Source organism: Ovis aries, chromosome 7 (assembly GCF_016772045.2).
Source record: "Ovis aries strain OAR_USU_Benz2616 breed Rambouillet chromosome 7, ARS-UI_Ramb_v3.0, whole genome shotgun sequence".
NCBI lineage: Eukaryota > Metazoa > Chordata > Mammalia > Artiodactyla > Bovidae > Ovis > Ovis aries.
In genome coordinates this window covers 57,284,851-57,310,539 of record NC_056060.1, presented here as the reverse complement: position 1 = coordinate 57,310,539, position 25,689 = coordinate 57,284,851, and the positions used below count along the sequence as shown (strand labels likewise).

Sequence of the window (25,689 nt, the reverse complement as noted above, 5' to 3'; positions counted from 1 at the left end):
TGCAGTCCCTACCCCACCAAAAAGCAAATGAAAACTGTTTTATTCACACTAGGAGATATGTTTGATCCGAGGTACGCAGATGTTGGCCTGGCCTTTGTAATCAAATTGAGTGCTTCTGCCCCAGATGTTAAAAAGCTCCCAATTCAGTGCAGGACAGTAAGGAGCTGGAGTGAGTTTTGCTGGTGACTTGTCTTTTCCAACGGAGAAGGCAATGGCAACCCACTCCAGTACTCTTGCCTGGAAGATCCCATGAACAGAGGAGCCTGATAGGCTGCAGTCCATGAGGTCGCTAAGAGTCAGACATGACTGAGCAACTTCACTTTCACTTTTCACTTTCATGCAAAGCATGTTTTGTGGAATTGGGTCTTTAGGGCTGCCGTTTCCGGTACAAACTCTTGGCCTCTATTTTCTCTTGCAGTCTGCTGTCTGGTTTGGATCTGGTCAGATGAACCGTGTCTCCTGGCTAGCTGACAACCCACAGGAGGTAAGCCTATAAAATGGCACAGGCCATGGTTGTTCATGTGAGGAGGACCACCTGGCAAAGATGGGTGGTTCCCATGTGGAATTCTGTTGAGCAGTGCTCTGGGGCAGGGACTGACCAAACTTCTTTAGCACTCGAGGCACTTGTCTGAATTCCTCGGGATGAAAATCATTTCCAGCCGGTCGCTGGTCTCGTCTGGATGCAAGGATAAGTCATTTTTCTTCTGCATCTTCTCAACACACCGACCTTGCAAAGTCTGCACGTGGAAGCGTCTCAGAAGGGTGACCAGGATGACCTTCATCATCACCATGGCGATGTACTTTCCCGCACAGGCCCGGGGCCCAAAGCCAAATGGCTGAAAGTACCTGTAAGGAACCTGGGAAAGAGATCAGACATTAGCCAGAGTAGTAAAGGCGAGAGTCATGCATCTCCATTTGATTCATCCTGAAACCAGTCAGTCAGAATGCTCGGCTTTAGTGATTTAGCCATACTGCTTCTTCACAGACAGGAGTGACTATGACTCAGATAAGACTTTCTCCTTCCAGTTTGATTCACCCTTTGTGATACAGACACAACCTCAACAATCCCCAGTTACGTTTTCATGTAAAGTACTCGGCTAGCTCTGTGGGAGGGCCACATCTTTACTGCTGTCCTGCCAGTCACTGAGGCAAAGACTGTTGTTGTGCCAGGCCATATAACCTGATGACAAGGACAAATTTAGGCAAAAGTGTGGATTCCTGTCCTTTTAATGCCAAGAATCTAAATATTTTTTGATATACAAATATTTAAAGGGACACACCTCTCTGTCTTGTCCCCATTTGGATTCTGGCACCTAATAGATGCTTAGTTATTTTAGACCAATTGGCAACATGGCATGGGTTGCTTATATAGAAGCAGAACGAATTAGAGAACTGGTTTAACTTAGATCATATCTCTTCCCCATATGGCAATGGAAAAGGGGGCATGGAGGGAACTATATGGATAATTCAGATTTTTAAAAAAATTGCCTAGAATTTGATATAACAGAGGCAGAATCTCTAGTACACCTCAATTAAAGAACAAGGTGGGAGTTCTTCTAATTACCAAGTCCTGTTTAGAATAGAGACTAGTACTTGTGAGGCCATTTGAAGAACCAAAGGCAGACTGCAAAAAACAAATCACTTCTTCTCATTTATTTCCATCTAATCATCATTGATGATGCTTCAGCTGAATCTACATGATGGCAATGTGATAAGTTTAAATGGAAAAGTGGGTTGGTTAAACAAACTTCACCTCATTTTAGGCAAATTAAGGGCCTGAATTGTTCACACTTTGATCTCTCGTGTGCCCTCCATGAAGACATTTCCAAGAGCTGGAGAGCCAGCCTTCTTGGCTTGAGGACAGAACTGGTGGGCATGTTCCGGTCAGGGGAAATGTATATACCTGGTGAGGCTGGAGGGGATGAGTAAATAAAATGAAATGTACAAACACAAATACAGAGGGGATTTAACAGTTGATGCTTTCAAGGGTGGCACACTCAGTTTTAAGGAAGGACTCTTACATTCTTGGCAAAATTTTCAAGAGTAAATTCATTAGGCTTTGGGAAAAACTCAAGTCTGTGCATTCTTCCAAGATTCAGGATAATGTTAGTCCCCTTTTTCACCGGGTAGCCATCGATGACATCATCCTCTAAGGCTTTGCGCATGACCAGGTCCACAACGGGCTGGTACCGCATGCTCTCATTAATAAAGTTTTCCACCACTTTTAGCTTTTGCATATCATCAATCCTTATGTCTCTTTCACCTGTAGAATAAGATTAAAAAGACACAGCTCATGTTAGTTTCAATATATGGTCAGTGTTTAAAATCATACATTTTCCACAGAACAGTTTGCTCTCCAGTACTCTTGCCTGGAAAATCCATGGATGGAGAAGCCTGGTAGGCTGCAGTCCAGGCAGCCTATAATGTATATCTATAATTCTAAAAACTGTATATCTATAATTCTAATATAAAATGTATGTATAAAATGTATATCTATAATTCTAATGTAAACCAGTAACTGGAGTAAAATATCCTGTGCTTGTTCCATAGAATTATGAAAATTTTGATTTGAATTTTATTATCTTAACACCTATGGGTTTCATGCTGCTGCTGCTGCTGCTAAGTCGCTTCAGTCGTGTCCAACTCTGCGCGACCCCATAGACAGCAGCCCACCAGGCTCCCCTGTCCCTGGGATTCTCCAGGCAAGAACACTGGAGTGGGTTGCCATTTCCTTCTCCAATGCATGAAAGTGAAAAGTGAAAATGAAGTCGCTCAGTCGAGTCCAACTCTTAGCGACCCCATGGACTGCAGCCTACCAGGCTCCTCCATCCATGGGATTTTTCAGGCAAGAGTGCTGGAGTGGGTTTCATAGTTAAGTCTAAATTTCTAGAAAACAAAAACAAAAAAACATTGGATCCACATCCCACATGGCTGCAGTTAGCTGAGGCTGAGTGTCTGAGGAGCCCTATAGAGAAACTCCTCTCTGCAGCATGATGTAGACATACCCAGTCTACTTCAAACAGATAACTGCCACCTCTGTGGTTCTCCAGTTTGGTTCCCTACTCTAAATTCTAGAAGATGTTAATTTCTTCTTTAGTCAAATTGAGATAGTAAGTTCAATCATGTTCAAGGAAATGTTCTCTTCTGGTACCCTGTGCAGTCATCTGTCAGAAAATGTCTTTGATCATCCCTCCTCCCCATCTCATCCAGGACAACCTGGTGTAGTAGGGTGCCAAGAACTCCCTATCCTCACCACACAAAATAAGCCCTAGGTGAGCTGGGGATTGATGGACACCTCTACAGTCTCAGCATGGCCCAACACTGGTCAGACAGGCTCAGATAACTCTCAGAATTGGCAAAACTTTAGAGCATTCTCAAATGGAGTATCACTTCTGTAGAATGAAAATCAACCCAGAGTCCCAAGGCAGGTCTGTCTCTTGTATAACTATGCTATCCAGGAGAGGTCTTACTTGGTCAGAGAACTCTACTGACCCAGCCCTTCATGTACTGCTCTTTGTGTTTATCTGGGGTGGGGAGGTAGAGGGCAGATGATGGGGAAGGTAATCCAAGTCATTTCCTAGGAATGACCAGGTGTGTGGGTCTAGAGGGAGCACGTGTACACGCAGTAGTGTTTACCCCGGTTTTATGTTTCAAGAGGATGTTTTGTCAGGGAGGCATCATGGAGCACAAGCCCTTTTCACCTCTCAAGGAAACTGTATTAAAGGCTTATGATCTCAAGAGCAGTTTCCTCCTGTTGCCTGCAGTCTGTCATTCTATGGGTCTCCTTCTCGCTCCAGCGAGCCTGCTTGTCGAGTTCTCTTTTTCTCATGATACTGAGAGCCCCAGGACTGCAGAGATGGCGCTGGCTTGTTCACCACGGTGCCCCGCACCTGGCACAGAACCCATAACCTGAAATGGGTGCTCGAGAAAATATTCCAGAACTGAAGCCTGGAGGTTATTGTGGTTCCTCGCTATCTACCTTCCCAGGCAGCTTTCCTCCTACAACAACACGTCTGCAGAAACCTTCTTTCGCATATTTCATACTTGTATGAAATTTCACCTTATTGTCAACTATTTCAAGCAGCACTCGATTGTTTTAAAGGTAATAAGATAAAAAAATTTTTTTAATGTATTGCCTTTCATCAACAAAATAGGTTGTTTCACAGGGACTCTTTAAAGTCAACAAAGAAAAGTCTATCATTACAGATATCTCTTCACGTGTGTCTGAAATGTACTCCTAAAGAGATTACTCATGTGAAGCATGTTCCCAATAAAGCATTTCATTTTCTCCCAGAAAGCAATTCTGACTTGAATGTGGCTGTATTTCTGGGGGAAGGTGGGGATATCAGAAGCAGTGCAAGAATGATGTGAAGCAGAGGCAGAACAGGAGGAGATGGAGTTGGGAAGAGCTGAGCAGGGACCTGGGGGCTCCCCTGCAGGGGAGGAGAGGGTAGGGGGAGGAAGGGCCTGGCAGCCCAGGACTGTGGGGGAGGGAAACTGATTACTCCCCTGCCTTTGCTATCACCCTCTCTTCCTCCCTCTACTCCCAACTGGAAGAAAGGACTGCTTGAAACCCGGAAACACTGCCTTACATGATAGCCATTTCCCTAAGTGGACCTTCAAAAGCCTTTGGTACTGACAAGGTAGCAAATCCTTGTGGATGATCTCATGTGTTTTAAACACAGACATATAAAACCACATGCATGTGCTTATGTGGCCCTTTAAAAAGACCTTGAAGAATACACAAAATAATAACAGTGATTCCCTCTGGGAATTGGGATGAGGCTGAGGAGAAGAATGGTTGGGTTCAGGTGACATTATTTTCTGCTTTATACATCTCTCCATTATTTGGATTTTTTCAATGAGTATGTGCTATTTTAAAATCAGGAAAACACAGGAAGAACTATCATTTTAACCTGTCTGGCATAATGAAAATACAACCCAATGACTTGCCTTATTGTTCTCTGAGCAGATTTTAACAGAGTTTTTGACATAAAAATTTTAGGACGTAGAAGCTAATATCAAGAAATTGTTTTCTGAGCTCTATTGTTTGTTTGATAAATTCTTACCAACAACAGTCTGGATTTCCCTCATCATTGCCTCTTCAACCTGGGGATGCTTTGCAATGAGAAATAGCATGAAGAACACAGAAACAGACATGGTGTCTGGCGCTGCGATCAGCATTTCCAATATGCACTGGTTTACATTCTCTTTTGTAAGTTCACCACGTTTCTGAAGAATAGGAAGGGAGAGAAATATTGGGAAAGTGAGTGAGGTTCAGAACAGGAAGGGAGGTGGCACTCAAGGATCAATCACCTCAACAAAATGAAATCATAGGAATTACAAGTCTTTGGAATTGACAATGGACATTTTTATTAATAATCTTCAGCTCAAAGCTGAACAATTTAGATATTTATCTATGTATGTAATGTCTTTGCACTCCCTGGTTTTCATGTTTTGTATTGTACAGACACAGAGATGTTTAAATCTTAAGGGTCAGTCCAATCAGATTGTCTAATACTGAGCTATTTAGTTTGGGTATTATATAAACACTAAAGCAAACACTTAAAAGCAGAAACATGCACCAATTAACAAGGGGGAATTTTTAGACACCTATACACAACCATACATGCTTCCCAGGTGGCTCAGTGGTAAGGAACCTGTCTGTAATGCAGGAGACTTGGGTTCAATCCCTGGATCAGGAAGATCCTCTGGAGGAGCAAATGGCAACTCACTCCAGTATTCTTGCCTGGAGAATTCCATGGACAGAGGAACCTGGTAGGCTACAGTCCATAGTGTTACAAAGAGTAGCACATGACTGAACGACTGAGTACGCTTGCATACAGTCATATACGTATGTTGTGTGGGAATTATGGTTAGTGTAGGTCTGTACCTCGGCAAAAATCAACTCAGTGGCGAAATCTATGCAGTCTTCCAGCTTCTCTGCTGTTGAAATCCTGTGTCTTTTTTCTTCTATGAGAATTTCCATGGCATCTTTCAAGTCCTTGCTGGAAATAAAAGTGAAAATATAATCTACCTGTACTCAGTTAAGACACCAAAAAATGGATTTATTTGCCGTTTAAATAAAATGAAATGCTATAGATGAAGCTATTAGTACTCATGAATAACCAAATTTATACTTAATTATTTGCAAATATCCTTAAATTATGTATAGATTACAATTCATAGTAAGGAACCAGAGTTATCCACATATCTAGCTACTGGTAGCAAAATCAAGGCTATTACCTATAGTTAAATGTTGAGAACTGTTACCAAAAGGCTAAATCCAATGTATTTTTTCAAGTATTGGCATGATAGAGAAAATACATACTGGCTTTCTCACTTGTATGTGGAATCTTTCTACTTTAATTCTATTTATTCATTTTGGCTGTGCTAGGTCTTCACTGCTGCCTGGGCTTTTCTCAACCTGCAGTGAGTGGGGGCTACTTCCTCATTGCGGTGTAGGCTTCTCATTGTGATGAGCACAGCCTTGAGGCTCTGGGGCATGCAGGCTCCAGTAGTTGCAGCACTTGGACTCAGTAGCTTTGGCTCCCAGGCTCTAGAACACAGGCTCAATGGTTGTGGCCCACCAGCTTAGTTGCTTTGGCTCCTGTGGAGTCATTCTGGACCAGAATCGAACCTGTGCTCCTACATTGGCAGGCAGATTCTTTACGACTGAGCCACCAGGGAAGCCTCATGTGAAATCTTTTTAAAAGGGATAGCAAAACCAGTAGAATATTGTAGAGTAAAATAAATAAATTAATTAATTTAAAAATAATAATAAAAGTGGGAGTTCATAGACACATAGAGCAGATTGTTGTTTACCAAGGCATGAAGTTGAGGGTGAGTGCAAACTGGTGGTGGTGATTATCAAAAGATACAAACTTTGGGTTATAATAAGTCACTGAGATGTCATGAACAGTATGTGTTCATATTACTGTGTTGTATATTTGTGAGTTGCTAAGAGGGATCTTTTGGAGAAGGTGATGATGGCATCCCACTCCAATACTCTTTCCTGGAAAATCCCATGGATGGAAAAGCCTGGTAGGCTACAGTTCATGGGGTCGCGAAGAGTCGGACACGACTGAGCAACCTCACTTTCACTTTTCACTTTTATGCATTGGAGAAGGAAATGGCAACCCACTCCAGTGTTCTTGCTTGGAGAATCTCAGGGATGGCAGAGCCTGGTGGGCTGTTGTCTATGGGGTCGCACAGAGTCGGACATGACTGAAGCTACTTAGCAGAAGCAGCAGCAGCAAGAAGGATCTTTAAAGTTCTCATCACAAGAAAAATTTTCTGTGTGTGGTGACAGACATTAGACTTACTATGATGATAATTTTGCCGAATATACAAATATTGAATATTTATGTTGTATAACTGAAACGTAACTGTATATGTTATGGATATCTTAACAAAAAACTAATATTAGCATATTGCAAGGGCATATCGGGAAGAAGACTAAAAAATTTCTCTAGATCTTTACTGCTCCCAGTCATAGTAGATGTTAACCTAGTTTGCTATCCATTAGCAAATTTTATATATCGAGAGACTTGCTGAGCTAATTTTAAAGAAAACAAAGAGGAACTGTTATACAGTCTCACGTGATAAGTTTCTGTGGGCCTGCTGACAATAGTGAAGATAAAATAATGACCAAATGTAGCTGCAGACCAGTATGACTCCTTAGACCACCACAAAATCTGACCAGAGTGAAGAGATGAATAATTGACCTTATTGATTCAAGTCACACTAAGCTCTGGTTGAGACGAAGAAAAGTGTTTAAAGGACCACGTGTCCAAATCATCTACCTGATACTCATCGACCAGTTGAGAACATGTAAGAGCGACATGAAGCTGACTTCCTCCTTGGAGACTAATATTATTGAATTTCAAAGTGTGCAAATGGATGAAGTTAGCTCTTCAACCAAGTTTGGGAACTTTAAGAGTTGGAGAATTTAAGACAGTCTGGACATCTGAGTAAGATATGAACAGAGGTATGAAGAGAGCTAACATGTTTATTGTCTCCTATGTGTCATGTGCTGTGCTAATTGCCCTACATAGAGGATCTCTTTAACTCCTATCCCACCCTGGAAAGTAGGTTATATTTTATTTTAAAGAACTTCCCAAGACCATTTGGTTACTAAGTGGTAGAGATAGGATACAAATCAAGTCTGTCTACCCCTAAATCCCCTGGGTTTTCCATTGGTGGTTAGAGGTGGCATGTTTAGTGGCTGGCAACTTACACACTGGAGCTTCCCTGGTGGCTCAATGGTAAGAATCTGCCTGCCAAGCAGGAGACACAGGTTTGATCCCTGGGTCAAGAAGATCCCCTGGAGTAGGAAACGGCAACTCACTCCAGTATTCTTGCCTGGGAAATCCCATGGACAGAGGATCCTGGTGGGCTATAATCCATGGGGTTGCAAACGAGTTTGGCATGACTTAGTGACTAAACAACAATAACACTTGCACCCTGAAAACCCAATGATTATCCAGTAGGCCATTGGGCATTTGTCCAGTCTTCTGCTAGACTAGTCTGAGACCAAGGCAAAGCCATTTAATGACAATTTTAGGATTCCCCAAGACATAAGATGTATAATTAAACAAACAAACAAAAAACACACCTTATAAAAGTTCATCATGAAAAAATTCTTCTGTGACTACTGTCAATTCTTACAAATTGCATTAAATTGTTTCAATGTAATACAATAAATGATTTCATGTTTCCATTTTTCTAGACATGCAAAGAAAATTTTGACAAATAATAACGATAGGTTCAGCCAACCCTGTTGTCTTCAACTCAAAACACACTGCAGTGTCCTAGTTCTAGATTTGGGGTTCTTAGCTTCCTAGATGAAACGCATCCCTGGGCAAAAGGCTGCCTTTCCACTGTGGTCTGGCCACATGTGCCCAAAGCGCTGTAAGAAGTGCTTCACCAGCATCTTAATCAACAGCTCCCTGTGGTTCTGGGGGCGAGAAAGCTTGCCAAAGAGGCCAGAAATATCTGAGACACACACAAATCAGTCTCATCAATAATTATTCCAAAATGTGTTACTTACACAGACTTTTCATACTTTCTGCACAGCCAAGAAATCTTAAAGAAGATGTCTGGTTTGAGAAGGAGAGCTTGCCATGCATCAAAATACCCCTGGATTTTAACCACGATGGCACTTTCTGGAAAAACATCAGAGCAGATGAGCAAAAATATGAGTCCAAAAAGGGTATGCCAATGAAAGAAGATCCCCTGTAGACTCTCCTAGCGTCTTGGACTCTAAGCAGGACAAGGTTCTTCCTTCAGTGGGTGTTACAGCCACATGAATGTCACCAAAGAAATCAACACTAATTCATTCTACCTTAGCACCTAAATGGCCAAGTTAACCAGAGGTTTGGCAGTTTTCATGTTTATGGTAGAGATCCAGCTGAGAATCTCACATGTTTCTCCTTGGCTGAGCATCCAACACCTTCTGTTTTCCTAACCATGGAAAATAAAAAGTAATTAATGCTATTATGGCCTGAATTTGGCACCAAAGGCAAAAAGCCTTACCATTCTTCTGTTTATATTTCAGTTCAGAGTGTAGCATTTATCTTGTAGTCTTCCATGCCTTATCCTAAGTCTCCTGAACAGTCAGTTCTTAAATGATTTTCTTGAATTACATTGAATACTAGAGAAAAGAAAAACACTGCTTTTCTCAAATTATACACAAGGGAAGGGAAGAGACATGTATTTTCAACTGTTAAACACCCGGCGCAGGGTAAGGTGCTTTACAAAGAAACTTCATTTCATCCTTAGAGTCTTGAGAAGAGAGTGAGAGTGTCCTCATTGTGCAGATGCAGAAGCTGCAATTCATAGGAATGAAGAAGTTTGCCCAACACCATACAGCCAGTGTGGCTGCAGCCCAGTCCTATCTGACCTCAGAGCCATGTCCTTTCCTCTTTGGTGCACCGTGTCTCCCAGGCCCATTGACAGTTTAACAAGGACCCAGTGAGCAGGTAGAAGTACACATAACTCTGTATGGATTATGCAGGTTCTTAGCAACAAAATCTGCATCCATAAGTTAACAGAGAGTTGTACAATGCACTTTTCTTTACCCCTCCTAAGATTCAAGGCTGTTTGGGAATCAAGGAGAAGGGACTTCTAAAATAGGTACCTGTCAAACCTTAGGAGTGTGTGTGGAACAGGCAAATAGGACTTTTACAGTGCCTGTCTGAAAGGAGTACAGACAAGAGGCTGTGACTAAGATCCTCAGAGTGAATGAGACACCCATCCTGATGTCAATCAGACTGTAATGTCCTCTTGAAAGAAAGAATTAAAGAGTGGGGACAGGAGGCGAGGAGAGTGTGTGCTTGTCCAATGTGGTCGGTCAGGGAGCAGGTGTGACAGCTCAGTTGGCATGGGCGAGAGTGAAAATCATGCCTTGTTCTTATTCCTGTGATGTTCTTCCCTCAGATTTTCAGGGGGTTCAGGGCTAAGCTTCATCTGGGGCTTTGTTCAGATGTCCATTCCACATCAGAGGATCAAAGACCTTCCCTGATCACCCCTTCTATAGTTTTGGCTTCTCTCCAACTGCCCCCTTCACTGTCTAGCCCTTTGCCCTACTTTTTTTTTTTCCAAGGCACTTATTATTGCCTGAAATATTACTAGATAGTAACTTGTTTACTGTTTATATGTCCACTGGGATATAAACTGTTTGAAGGCAAAGACCTTATCTAGTTCATTGCTGTAACCCCAGAACCTAAACCTGCCATAAAATAGGCAATTGATAAATATTAGTTGAATAAATGTATGAATCAGTGAACACTGTTAGAAATCAAATCGGGAGAAATTTCTTTAAGGTGACAACAGCAGAATGGAATGAGTCCATGTGATTAATGTTTGTATTTTTTTTGGTTGGTGGTAGAGTTAAATGGATGTGTTTAATATTTGTTTCTATAATATAATAAGGAAAGCATCTTCTTGAGTAAGAAATCTTGCCAGGATTGTTATAAATGCTAAATCACAAGCTTTATGTGAAGCAATTTCTTATACTACTTGGCACATTGTAGGCACTAAATTTACGGTAGTTATCATCATTTTCAGCAGCATCAGCTTGAAGTTTTCATACTTAGTGGCTTTGAGGGAGAGGTGTATGCGTGTATTTATGTGTGTGTGTTTGTATATATACATAGAAACTTAAATAGATTGAATGTGGCTATGGGTTTGTATGTGTGTATGCATATATCATGTGCAAAAGAATGGTTGGTAATGGCTGAATACATAGGTTTAGTGGTAGGATATATTTATGACCAAATGAAATGATCACATCTATTAAGTTTCAGCTGTGGGTAGAATTATCCTATTTCCTAGAGCAATGAGAAGAGATACAAAAGAAATAGAAGATGGCTCTTGCTATGAATATTTAAGAGCTTGTAAGTGAAGAATGCAGACACACTAGGAAAACACTTTAGGAATACTTAGGAAGATTTAAAGAGCAGTGTACAAAAGAGCGTATCTTTCCATGAGTTCATTATCCTTCTCATGCCCTGTTTAGTAAAGGGCTGAATGTCAAGTCATGATAATGAAAATTTCAGTACCATCCAAGGGGATCCCCAGGAAGAGGATGTTAGAGGTGTCCAGCATGATGCGCCGCATGAGGGTCAACACGTCCACATAGCCCAAGTCATTGCAGACCTCCTCCAACCTGTCCAGATGCTTGGTGATGGAATCAGCACAGATGGTCACCATGCGCACCAGGCCAGGGCCGGACAAAGCTGAAGGGGACAACATCAGAGTGAGCTACCTCCAACTCCAAGGCACACAAGCAATCAGGCAATTTTGGCTTTTTATGTTCAGAGTTTAACTGACCACAGATTTTTATTCAATAAAGTGGGTGGAAATTTTCATTTTCTTCTTTATACTTTTTCTGTATTCTCTTAATTTGCTACAGCAGGTCATCACATTTATGGTTTAAAATGAAAAAATAAATATTTTAAAAACAGACTATTCGAAATTATACTTTTCTTTATATGATAACAAATCATTTGTGAGATTGCAAATGAACTATGTAATACTTGTGGTTATAAATCACAAATCTATGATTTTCCATGTTTATTATATACCCTTCTAAAGAAGATTTGTGGGGTATTTTATGTTTTATTGGGTGGCAGAATATTGCTACTGCTACTGCTAAGTCACTTCAGTCGTGTCCGACTCTGTGCGACTCCATCGACGGAAGCCCACCAGGCTCCCCCGTCCCTGGGATTCTGCAGGCAAGAACACCGGAGTGGGTTGCCATTTCCTTCTCCAATGTATGAAATTGAAAAGTGAAAGTGAAGTCGCTGAGTCGTGTCCGACTCTTTGCGACCCCAAGGACTGCAGCCCACCAGACTCCTTCATCCATGGGATTTTCTAGGCAAGAGTACTGGAGTGGGGTGCCATTGCTACAGAACTATTCAAACTGGATCTTACTGTTTTGATCTAAGGTGCTTACTGTTTAATTATAGATTGGGCTTCCCTAGTGGCTCAGACGGTAAAGTGTCTGTCTGCGATGCAGGAGACCCAGGTTTGATCCCTGGGTTGGGAAGATCCCCTGGAGAAGGAAATGGCAGCCCACTGCAGTATTCTTGCCTGGAAAATCCCATGGACTGCGGAGCCTGGTAGGCTACTGTCTATGGGGTTGCAGCTAATTTTCTAAATTACCAAATGTTTTCATTGTTGTTTAGTCGCTAGGTCATGTCTGACTCTGCAACACCATGGACTATTGCCAACCAGGCTCCTCTGTCCCAGGCAAGAATACTAGAGTGGGTTGCCATTTCCTTCTCCAGGGTATCTTCCTGACTGAGGGGTTGAACCTGCGTCTACTGCTTCACAGGTGGATTCTTTACCACTGAGTCAATTGGGAAGCCCTTACCAAATATAACCTTCTCTTAATCTTAGTTTCTCTTCAAACTACAATCATTTATTGTACTCAGTCAATGTCATAACAACAAAACAAATCCTTGTTTGAGCAGTCTTTCTCATAGAACTGGGCACTCTTTCAGGGCAGTGATAACCTATTAGCTTTGTACTTCAAGTCCATAGTACATGGTGGCTCTCCAAGTGTATTTGTCAGATAGAGGAATGAATGAAACCTGGTAGAGTTAACTAGCTCTATTCTCTCCCTTTGCCCTGCTCCTGACTGTCTTAGCAGCTAGTGGGTCATGATGGTAGATGGTCTAACTTGAGAGTTTAACTCTTAAAATTATTTCTCTCCTTGTTCTAAGTTTCTCTGAGTTTTCTTTAGGAGTAATTGCTTTTTTATGTCTTTGATTATTCAGATTTGCTGTTAAATTCAGAGTGCGCAAACAAAGCAAATCAGCTGTGCTGCAGAGCCCCTGAAGACACACTTTACAAATAAGAAAGAGACCTGTAAGTGGTTCTAGACTCTAAGCATTTCCACCCATGTATAAAAAGGAAGCTTGGGCTGGCAGCATACTTTCTGACTTAAGGAAGGAGTTGGAGATATGGAAGGTGGGGATGCTGTTTTCTCGGTGACTGTCACATCCACAAGTAGGACAACTAATTCCTTCATGAATCAGTCCTTTGCATGAAAGGACTGGCCTTGAATATCAGTTCCAGGCTGATGTCCGATTTTCCTCTAAGCTCAAGAGTTTGAAGCCACATTTCAAATGTATAAACAGAATGTAATATCACTGATAGGGCCATGGGCCAAAGAATGTGGGCAGCCTCTAGAAGCTGGAAGGGGCAAAGAAACATTTTCTCCCTAGATCCTCCAGAAAGAAATAAGAGTTTTCCCAGTATCTTGATTGGAGAAGGAAATGGCAACCCACTCCAGTATTCTTGCCTGGAGAATCCCATGGACGGAGGAGCCTGGTATGCTGCTATCTATGGAGTCGCACAGAGTCAGACATGACTGAAGTGACTTAGCAGCAGCAGTATCTTGATTATTGCCCTGTGAGACCCACATCAGACTTTTGACCCATAAAACTATAAGAAAGACTTCAATTCCAGTGGCAGATGGTAAAGAGGGAAATCACTAGATAAAGATGTTTGGAATCTAGTTTGTGCTATTCCATATCTGGCTATGTTGCCTTGGGGAAAAGTCACAAGCTCTCTAAAAACGTTATTTACTTAAGTAAAAAACTCAGAGCCTGGAAGAAATAACATACATAGCTACTCACAGTTTTAAAATTCTCTAAGTTGTCTGCAAATTGTTTTCTGTTAAAACATGTGGGACGTCAACCAATGGTTCAGCAAACATGTTGGCTATGCTAAATATGGCTGACACACTAAATTCTTAATTGAAGTGACATTAAGTGTATAGAGAGCCAATTCTTTTTAAATCCATGAGATGGATGTAGAAACAGGAAGAACCAGATCAAAGTGGTTAAATATGTAGGCTCTGGGGTTGTCTTCTGTGCTACCATTTACTAATGGTGGAAATTGGGCAAGATGGTTAACCTCTTTATGCCTCAGTTTTCTCACTTGTAAAATGTAGGTGATATTATTATTTATTACATGGGGTTGCTGTGGAATTAAGAATTAAGTGTTTAAAATAGTGCCTACTATATAATACATGTGTAATGAATGTTAGCTGTAACCATTTTAAGACTATGAAGCAGAAGAAGTTAAAAATGATTTCAAAACAGACATGTTCATAGACAAAGCAGCAGAATGTACCCGGCACCTGAATACCTTTTGTAAAGAAAGGTCGAACAGCTTTCCAGAGTGCTGGATTATTGTTAAATATGATGCCTTTCTCATGCATGCCGATGAACTGCAACCCAAGTTTACTGCCAAATCGGGATATGTAGTGACTGTGCTTCATTACATGGAACATACTTGAGGATCTGCAGCAAAAGCAAAACTTGGTGTTGATTTTTAAGGGTCAAGAACTCAAAATGATGAGTTTGACTACCTGTTGGCTCTTGTAGCAAATGCACTTGATCTAGACAAAAATGCATGATTTCTAGTGTTCAGATTAAATAAGTATTTGTGTTAGCACAATAACCTCCTCCTCCAGTTAAAACATTTCTACCTACTAGCTCTCTGTTTGGGCATCACTAAAGATCAACAAACAACACACACAGAGTTATTTGTTCTTCTTCTCTAACACCAAGTCTCTAAAATATTACCCACTAATGTGGTCAAAGCTGCAAGGCTGTAAGAAACTGCACCCTCCACACCACCATGTTTCCAAGAGCCTCCAGCCCTGAAGCAGCCTCACTCCAGATGGTGCCCTTCTCTCCCCTCCCCACCACCCACCACAGAAGTGAATCTCAGAATTGGAAGATGCTGGAATATTTGAAGTCTCATTACTTCAGTCTGGAAGCGGCAGTTCTGCCTTGTACCACCTATTCCCCAGAGTCTCTAATCAGGCCTGGTCCCTCCAGGGGTATCACTCTGGGACTGAAGGATATACCTGGGTACCTCTACCTTGAGCTTGACTGACTTGGGTGGACCTGGAAGGCTCTCTGTGGTGATGACAGCAGTTCTCTTGGGGCTCTGCTTCCATCATGAATCACCAGGGTCTAGAGGGTCACAGAATTCTCCCAAGATGTAGGATATGTTGATCCATTAGATAGCCCTTGATGTGGCATCCCTGGGACTTTGCCAATAGGCTAGGCTTCCATCAACTCCTCAGTTCTTCTTCCACTACTCTGCCCTCTACCCTCGCTCCTGGACCAGTTCTTACAACCTAGTCTCAGCCTTTAGAACAAGTAGGTAGGAAGGAGGCAGCCCCCTCCCCACAGATCTCCTCCAGGGCTTGCTTCCTACCTCCAATCTCAGTAGAATAAGGCATGATAAGACATTGAGTATTATAGAATTTTTTAAAATTCTAGCTGAACGCATCATGGGGCCTCCACATGTGAGGAGAATATTGTCTTCATAGGACAGCGGTACAGAATTCTTCTGCAGAGAGGCTCGCTTTGGTGAGAAGCTCTTTTATTAAGGCTGCTTATAAGTTAGGCTATGGCATTGGAAGTATAGATAAATCATTTAAATAATTTAATAATTGAAGGATAGGGTTTTCTATGTAATATCATGTGATCTCCAAAAGTGACAGTTTTACTTCTTTTCCAATTTGAATTTATTTATTTTTCTTCTCTGATTGCTGTGGCTAGGACTTCCAAAACTATGGCAAATGAAAATGGCAAGTGTGGGCATCCTTGTCTTTTTCTTAGAGAAAAAGCTTTCAGCTTTTCACCATTGAGTATGATGTTTGCTGTGGATTTTTCATGTATGGCTTTTATTATGTTGACATAGATTCCGTCTATGTCCACTTTCTGGTGAGTTTTTATTGTCAATCTTTTTCTGCATCTATTGAGAGGATCACATGGTTTTTACTCTTCAATGTGTTGATATGGTGTATCACACTGATTGATTCGTGGATATTGCAAAAATATACAAACAATGAAAGATCAGAAAGAGAAATTGAGAAAACACTACCATTTACGATGACATCAGTGAAAATAGGATACCTAGGAAAAACTTACTTAAGGAGCCAAAAGACCTGTACTCTGAAAACTAAAGACACTGATGAACTGAATTGAAGACAACACAGATGGAAAGATATACCCGTGTACTTGGATTGGAAGATTGAATACTGTTAAAATGATTATACTACCCAAGGCAATCTACAGATTCAGCATAATCCCTATCAAATTACCAATGACATTTTTCACAGAACTAGAACTAAAAAATTTTTAATTTGGAAACACAAAATACCTTGAGTAATTAAAGTAATCTAGAGAAAGAAAAATGGAGCTGGAGTAAGCAGGTTTCCTGACTTCAGAGTATACTACAAAGCTACAGTAGTCAAAATAGTGTGATACTGGGACAAAAGTCATATGGATCAATGGAGCAGGAGAGAAAGCCCAGAAATACACCCATACACCTATGGTCAATTAGCTTATGACAAAGGAGGCAAGAATATACAGTGGAGAAAAGACAGTCTCTTTAATTAAAGTGGTACTGGGACAAGTGAAGAGCTACATGTAGAGGGATGAATTAAAACCTTCTCTATACTATATAAGCAACTTCCCTGGTGGCTCAGATGGTAAAAGCATCTGCCTACACTGTGGGAGGCCCAGGTTTGATCCCTGGGTTGGGAAGATCCCCTGGAGAAGGAATTGGCAACCCACTCCAGTACTCTTGGCTGGAAAATCCCATGGACGGAGAAACCTGGTAGGCTACAGTCCATGGGGTCACAAAGAGTTGGACATGACTGAGCAACTTCACTTTCTTTCTATATAAAAAATAAACTAAAAATTGATTAAACACTTAAATGTATGACCAGACACTGTTGGTATAAAACTCCTAGAGGGAAACATAGGAAGGTCACTTTTTGCCATAAATCATAGTAATATCTTTTTGGATGTGTTTGCTAGAGCAATGGAAATAAAAATAAATATAAATAGGGCCTAACTGAATTTAAAACTTTTGCACAGCAGAGGAAACCATAAACAAAACAAAAAGACAAACTACCAATGGGAGAGAATATTTGCAAGTGGTGAGATCAACAAGGGATTGATTTCTAAAATACACGAATAGCTTATACAATTCAATATTTTAAGAAATCAAAGAACCCAATTAAAAAATGGGCAGAAGAGGTAAATAAACATTTCTCCAAAGAAGACATACAGATGGTCAACAAGCACATGAAGAGGTGTTCAACATTGCTAATTATTAGAGAAATGCAAATCAGAACTACAATGGGGTATCACCTCACTCCAGTCAGAATGGCCATCATGAAAAAGTCTATAAATAATAAATGCTGAAAAGTATGTGGAGAAAAACGAAACCTTCTACACTGTTGGTGGGAATGTATTAAATAAGTTGGTGCAGCCACTATGGAAAGCAGTATGGAGGTTCCTTTAAAAACTGAAAACAGAGCTTCATTATGATCGAATGATCCCATTCCTATTCATATGTCCGGAGAAAAACATAATTCAGAAAGATACATGCACCTCAGTTTTCACAGCAGCACTGTTTACAATAGCTAAGACGTGGAAGCAACCTAAATGCCCACTGTCGGATGGATGGATAAAGAAGATGCAGTACATATGCACAGTGGAATATTACTCAGAAATAAGAAAGAGTGAAATAATGCCACTTGCAGCAACATGGAAGGACCTATACTCCAATAGTCCAATAGAAGCTCCAATACTTTGGCTACTTGATGCAAAGAACTGACTCATTGGAAAAGACCTTGATGCTGGAAAAGATTGAAGGCAGGAGGAGAAGGGGACGGTAGAGGATGAGATGGTTGGATGCCATCACCAACTCGATGGACATGAGTTTGAGCAAGCTCAGGGAGTTGGTGATGGACAGGGAAGCCTGGCGTGCTGCAGTCCATGGGGTCACAAAGAGTCAGACACAACTGAGCGACTGAACTGAACTGGAAGGACCTAGAGATTATCATAGTAAGTAAACCAGACAAAGAAAAATATCATGGTATCACTCATATGTGGAATCTAAAGGGAAAAAAAGGATAAAAATGAACTTGTTTACAAAACAGAAAGAGATTCACAGATCTAGAAAACAAACTTAACGTTACCAAAGGTGAAAGGGGGTTAAGATGAACATATACACAATACTATATGTGAATAGATAACCCTCAAGGACCTAATGTGTAGCATAGGGAACTATCTTCAATATTTTTTAATAATGTATAAGGAAAACAGGGCTTCCCTAGTGGCTCAGTGCTAAAGAATTTGCCTGCCAATGCAGGGGACCCAGATTCGATCCCTGAGTCAGGAAAATTCCCTGGAAAAGGAAATCGCAACCCACTCCAGTATTCTTGTCTGGGAAATCCTACAGACAGAGGAGCATCTGGGCTATAGTCCATGGGGTCATAAAGAGTCATAAACAACAACAAATAAGAAAACAGAATCTGAAAAAGTATATATATGTATATATATATAACTGAATCATTGTGCTGTATACCTGATACTAACAAAACATTGTAAATCAACTATACTTCAATAAAAAATTTGAGGAGGACAAGATGGCAGAGGAGTAGGTGCACGTGGAGTACATCTCTCTTCACGGATACATCAGGAATACACCTTCAGACATAGAAATGCATGCAGAACACCAGTTGAGAGCAGACAAGAGTACCTGACCAGCAAAAAATAATATATAGAACCATGCAAAACTCGCATCCACAGCTGAACAATAGAGAGGCTGGCCCATCAAAACCTGATGTACTGAACTGCAGAGTAGGACCCCATCCAGGGTGCCCCTTTAAGTGCTTGACATGCCGATCTACAGATAGGACCCCATCCATGTCTATGTGCCTGACGTGTGGAACAACTGAGGAGGACCCCAGGCAAGGGAGCCCTCTAAGTGCCTGAATGGGCAGAGCTATGGAGAAAGACTGGCCAAAGATGCCTTCCGATTGCCAGTTACGAGAGGCTCAAAAAAAGACTCTGATAGGGCCTGAACTCCTGCGGTGGAAGCAGTCTGTGTCCCTGCACATTTGGTGCTGCCAGGGTCCCCACAAGCCAAGCAGCTGCGCCACCTTCACTCCCCACCCTTACTGGGGCAGAGCTGCCACAGGCAAAAAAAAGTCTTGCGTCTAAGCATGTAGGGTTGCTTCGGTCATGTCCAGCTCTTTGCAACCCTGTGGACTGTGGCCTGCCAGACTTCTCTTTCAGGGGGGTTCTCCAGGCAAGAATACTGGAGTGTATTGGCCAATACTGGTTGCAATACCCTTCTAGAGCTCTATATTTCCTGTTGTCCTAGCTGCCAAATCCCCTGAGTACCTGGTGCTGCCAGAACCCCTGCAACCCAAGCAGCTGCACCACCTCCACACTTGGCCCTCACAGAGACAGACCCAAGTCCTCAGGAGCAAACCCCAGTGGATGACTCACATGCAGAGGTGGAAATAGAACCACAATTGAAACCCAGGGGCAGTGTGGCTAAGGAAGAAGACCTTCCCACCAGCTGTACAAGCTGCAGATTAAATCCACACGATCAACTAGGCATACTCTGTGTCTATGGAATATATAAAAGGACATTGAGAGCTCCCACAAAAGAAAACGCACTAGTTCTGATAGCTGTGGACATTGGAGGAAAGAACACACAGGAATAGGACCAAATTAGAATCTGACCTGCCCCACAGCAGGTTCAGAGAACAGCACAGTTTTGGAGGGCATCCTAGGGAGGTGAGGTGGACTATGACTCCCAGAGAGGGAAAGGACTCTGACAGCAGTGACTCAAGAAAAACATTTATTATTCTTATGTTTTGACCTGTTCTGTAGATTCTTTGGATTTTTTTTTTCTTTTATTTCCCTTCCCACCCCCCTCTGTTGTAGTTGTTGATTTTATTGACACTATAAAATCTAATTAAGCTTTTGAGCTTTTTTTTTCCTCAGTCACATTTTTTATTGTTGTTATAAACCTCTGCCTCTCCATTGGGTTTTTGCAGTTCAATGGAGTTTGCCTTTTTTCCCCCTTCTTCCTTTTTTTCCTCTTTTATTAATTTTAATTTTTAAAACCTATTATTATTTTTTCTACATTTATCCTTTTATTTGCTTTTCCTAATGTTCTTTTCCCCTTGCAGTTAATCTTTAATATATATAATTCTTCTTTATCTAGCTCTATTTAATGTTGCATGCCTATTCTTTCTTTCCTTTCTTCCCAATGTATTTGTTAGTTTTGTTTCCATTGTTTTATTCCCCACTTGGCACTGTGCTTTAGTTTTCTTTTCCAGCTTGTGCTTTAGTTAGTTTTGTTCTTAACTGGTAGATATAATTATTTCCTTTGTTCACCAGATCAATCTACTGTACTTTATTTTTGTTGGACTGTTTTGATTTTGCTTATGGGTGTGTATGTATATGTATATCCCATTATCATAATTATTATTTGGCAGATTTTATAACTGCCATTTGTCTGGGATTCATCTTTGGTTTCTTGTTTGGGGGTATTTATTTTAACCTCACTTAATGCCATAACAAACCACTTGTGGAGTCTTCGTTCCTGACCAGAGATCAAGCCCTAAGCCTTTGGAGTGGGAGCACTGACTTCCAAGACCCTAGACTAAAGAGAACTAACCCTAGGGAGTATCAAATAGTGAGAACTCAAACAAAGGAAACCGCTTGAATACGAGACCCGGCATCACTCAACCACCAGTAGCACCTTGTGCGGGACTCCTCATCTAAACAACAAACAAAACAAGAATACAAACCCAGTCATCAGCAGACAGGATTACCACCTCACTCAGCCTTGCCCATCAGAGGAGAGAGAGAAAAAAAAAACTCAGCATAAATCTCACCTTATACAAAGCTTACACAAACTGCTGGACCAACCTTAGGTCTCATGTACCACCTTCCACCTCCCTGTGTTAGCACAGCTGTTCTGAGCTTGTTACCCAGACCCCTCTGTAGGGCAGGACAATAGGCTCTTCAGATTACAGAGTTTATGTCACAGTATTCAGTATTTATATGTGGATCATGTGGCCAAGTGTAAATCCATCTTAGTAACACATAAGCATAGCAGAGTGACTTTCCTCCCTATATGTTTCTGAAACTTCAAAAAATTTCCACTTGAGTATCTTCAGATTGACAGCCATTTTATCACAGAGATAATCAGAAAAAAGAAGCAGAGTTTGGGAATTAAAAAGAGGGACAGAGTGGTGAACAGAGAAGTAGAGGTTTTTTGCAGTGCAGCTGCTGGAGACATGAAGAAAGTCAGTGCAGGGTGAACTGGTATTAGTCTCAGCAGTATTTACAAGACAGGAGCCAGAATGTGTATAAAAGATGCCCACTTTGTGTGCTTCGGTGAGGAGCTGCCGTAGGCAGAGCTAAAATGATATAACCCTTAAATTTGGGGCTGAAGAGCCAACCTGCTCAAGCCTGCTGCTGTTGCTACTAAGTCACTTCAGTCATGTCCAACTCTGTGCAACCCCATAAATGGAAGCCCACCAGGCTCCCCCATCCCTGGGATTCTCCAAGCAAGAACACTGGAGTGGGTTGCCATTTCCTTTTCCGGTGCATGAAAGTGAAAAGTGAAAGGGAAGTCGCTCAGTCGTGTCCGACTCTTAGCGCTAGGGAAGTTAAAATAGACCTTCCAAAGCTTTCCCACTATTCCATGTGTCCAAGGCCAGAGTGGAGTTCAGAAGAGACACAGATCATGACATCAGAAAGGGATCAAACATTTGAGCAAAAGAATAAAGGAAAATATGCACATTATAACAGGAAAGTAAATATATTTTTAAACAAAAAAATTTTTTTTGATGTGGACCATTTTTAAAGTCCTTATTGAATTTGTTACAATACTGTATCTGTTTTATGTTGTGATTCTTTTGGCTGCAAGGCCTGTGGGATCTTAGCTCCCCCGTCAAGGATAGAACCCACACCACAGGCATTGGAAGGTGAAGTCTTAACCACTGGACTGCCAGGGAAATCCCTAGGATATATTTATAAACATCTTTTTGACATTGCAAAAGAGGGAGAATCTGGACTTTTCCTGGTGTGCAGGGGATAGAAGTTGGAAAGAATCACACAGTGCTCAGTTGTGCAAATTCTGGATGCATAACGTATTTCTGATGTTAGCTTTACTTTAGATGTTATTTTCTCCCTTATTTTGGTGTGCTTGATATTGTACAGATTCTCATGTACTCACTACTACTTGGGCTCTTCCTTCCTTCTATACTAAAATTCTGTTTCTCAACTGCAAATTCTCCTACTATGGCTGTTTTCTGAACAGACAACACTCAAAGATTGGGAGTGGCTACTATACCCTATGCATTTATTCTTCCAGTGGGCTAGGGTGGTCATCTCATTAGCTCCTCTCTCTCCAAGTTGCAGTTGGCTCCTAAAAGGATGATTTATCTCTAATGAGGTTGTTCAGTGAATGCCTGTGAGAACACATTGCCGTAGAAGACCCTGGGCCAAAGGAGCTCAGCTCCAGCTGAGTAGATTAGGTGGTGGGCTAAGTACTAGCCAAACCTGCACATCTGTGATGGATTTCAAGTACCCATTTAAACTTTAAAAGAAAGCCCCTGAAATAATGGCAGTACTATGAAATGAAAACAGAATTATCATATGAATGAATTTACTTGATATACATTTTAGGAACAAAATCTTATTTTCAAACCAAAATACTCTCTAAGTCACACATATTCTTGATTTAATCCCAGATAATATTAACCAAATTATCCTAAGTTTTGGGTAAGTTTTTCTCTTCCTAGCAACTATAAAAGCAAAAAACCAAATATCCAGATGCTTCTATTTGTGTTTCAGGGAATTAGTTTGACCAACTAGCCAAACTTTGTCCTGTGTGGAAATATCATGCTATAGAAAGGACTGAAACTCTTATTAATTAAAAGATTTTAGGCCTCTAGCTTTCTCACCTTCCCCCTCCTCATTCTATAATTAAAGAAAGTAATTTATTTCCTTATTATTCACAAACTAGTATTCACATTTTAATTAGGAAACAGGCAGAACAGTATTTTTCTATTCTGACTCCTAGAGCTTTGGCATATTTCATAAAAGATATTGGTCTTTCCATGTTTTGAGAAACTACCTCATCAGTTTAAAAAAAGAGAATAAGAAATCCCAAATTAATCCAACTAAATGCTGGTTAATAAAGAACTACCATTTAAAGGCAATATGTTCTTTAAGGGGCACCAATATCTTACTTATGCTGAGACAGAGGCTCTAACTTGGCAAAGAATGCTTCCCAGGTAGTGTTAGTGGTAAATAACCCACCTGTCAATGCAGGAGGTGCAAGCGATCCCTGGGTTGGGAAGATCCCCTCAGGGAGGGCATGGCAACCCACTCCAGTATCCTTGCCTGGAGAATCCCATGGACCGAGGAACATGGCGGGCTACAGTCTATAAGGGTCACAAAGAGTCAGACACGACTGAGCAACTTAGCATGCACACACGGGCAAGACAGAGGTGATACACACAGCAAGGAAAGTGTGGCTAAAGACAAGCAGTTTAAAATAAGATCACTTTTCAGAAGTAGGCTGGTTTTATCTAACCAGAGTAAATCAGGAGAGCAAAGAAGGGAAGGTTGGTGAGGCACTCAGGACATCAGCCCAGAGCTCTCCTGACATTTAGGAGGACAGAGGAGACCTCCTTCCCATAATTGTACCAGCTATAACACTAGGTAAGGGGGATGTTACATTGATTGACTGACTGAGAAAGTGAGGGTCTCTCACCACTGAGAAGAGACCAGAGTCCCCAGGCTCAGAAAGGATACTGGGTAGTTTAAGACGCCTGGTCCCTGGAGTTATTATTCTTCTCAAAACATGACTGAAGTCAAAAGCTATCTCCAAAGAAGGCAAATCTTTTGTCTCTTCAGAATGAAAAGTAGCCAGGAAGTCAGTTTAGGTGGTAAAAAAGAAGTTTAGGTGGTAAAAAAACAACAACAACAACAAAAAAACTCTACTGAGTTTAAAGAACTCACAGACCCATGGTGAGGTTCAAGACTGATGAGTACTAGAAATATGGGGAGACAATCAATGGAACAACTGGTACCAAACATTCAAAAACACTTGCTTCCTGTAGACCTGTTCTGTGCCTGTCACTCACACTCCATCAATCCTATCACATTTTTTCTGCCCTTTGCCCTCTAATATTCTTATGCAGCTGTAATACTGAGGTCACTGCAAGAGAAAATGAATATAACAGAGACCTGACTGCAACCACCCTAAGCTGATCAGATTTAGTATTCATAATATGGGACTACCTTCCCTGGGCTCTTGATTATGATGTAATATGAAGTATCTAAGACTAAACAGGGAAATATTCTTATAAAACAGTTAATCTGAATTGAATTGAGCTTATAAACCTAGTGTTCAGTTTATAAGCAATACCAGGAATAGAAGAGTATGTTCAATGACACCATAATGAGACAATGAAAGAACTATGGAATGTGGGGCATCCTGTAAGACAACTGACATGGTCTCTTCAGAAGGTCAAGGTCAGGGGGCAAAAAGTAGGGAGACTGTCCTCCTAACTTTTTTGTTCATTTGAACTTTTCTTACTAGAAAGGTGGAAAAATATTTCTTCTTTGTCATTATAGTCTCCCTGTCATGCATCCTCACCTCCTTGAACCTCTGCTTACTTTGTCCTGGATCCCTGGTAAAATCTCAGCCCTGCTAAAGCCAACTCTTAGATTACTCTGCTTGCATCTGGCAGCTGAATGGGGCCAGGGTAAAACCATACATGCACAAAGACACACACACACACAGGGGGAAGTCGCAGTTAAATTCAAATGAGCCCATGGTGCAGTTGCCCATTCTAGTACATTTTCTGAGTCCAATAATGCTCTTGTCTCCTCTATGACTGTTATATCCTGCCTCCTCTCTTCTCCACTGTTCTACTTCCTCACCTTTAATCTCAGCTACAGACTTGATTGGGTCAGGAAGATCCCCTGGAGAAGGGAATGGCTGCACATTCCAGTATTCTTGCCTGAAGAATCCCATGGACAGAGGAGCCTAGCAGGCTATAGTCTATGGGGTCGCAAAGAGTTGGACACCACTAACACAGAGAGAGAGACTTGATTTCCTATTTTAATGAGAAAACAGAAGCAACTAAAACCTCTGCAAGTCCAACCATCAGGATCAGTGCCCGTATGTTCAACCTTCACTTCTGTTACTGGGGATGAACTTCCAGGTCCCTATTCAAGGCCAGTTCCACCTGTCACCTGAACCTCTTTGTCGTCTCACCTGGCGCACTCCTCCTTTCTGCTGCATCGATGG

At 41.3% G+C, this 25,689-nt stretch overlaps 1 protein-coding gene across 1 annotated transcript in view; it reads right to left on the bottom strand.

Moving 5' to 3' along the window:
• Positions 1-608: 608 nt before the first annotated feature.
• Positions 609-25,689, bottom strand: part of CYP19 (cytochrome P450, family 19) — a 32,207-nt gene continuing 7,126 nt past the window's right edge. Inside the window, 7 exon segments of the mRNA NM_001123000.1 lie at positions 609-857; positions 2,022-2,263; positions 5,070-5,232; positions 5,894-6,008; positions 9,053-9,167; positions 11,565-11,741; positions 14,665-14,819. Coding sequence (NP_001116472.1) covers positions 609-857; positions 2,022-2,263; positions 5,070-5,232; positions 5,894-6,008; positions 9,053-9,167; positions 11,565-11,741; positions 14,665-14,819 — 1,216 coding nt within the window.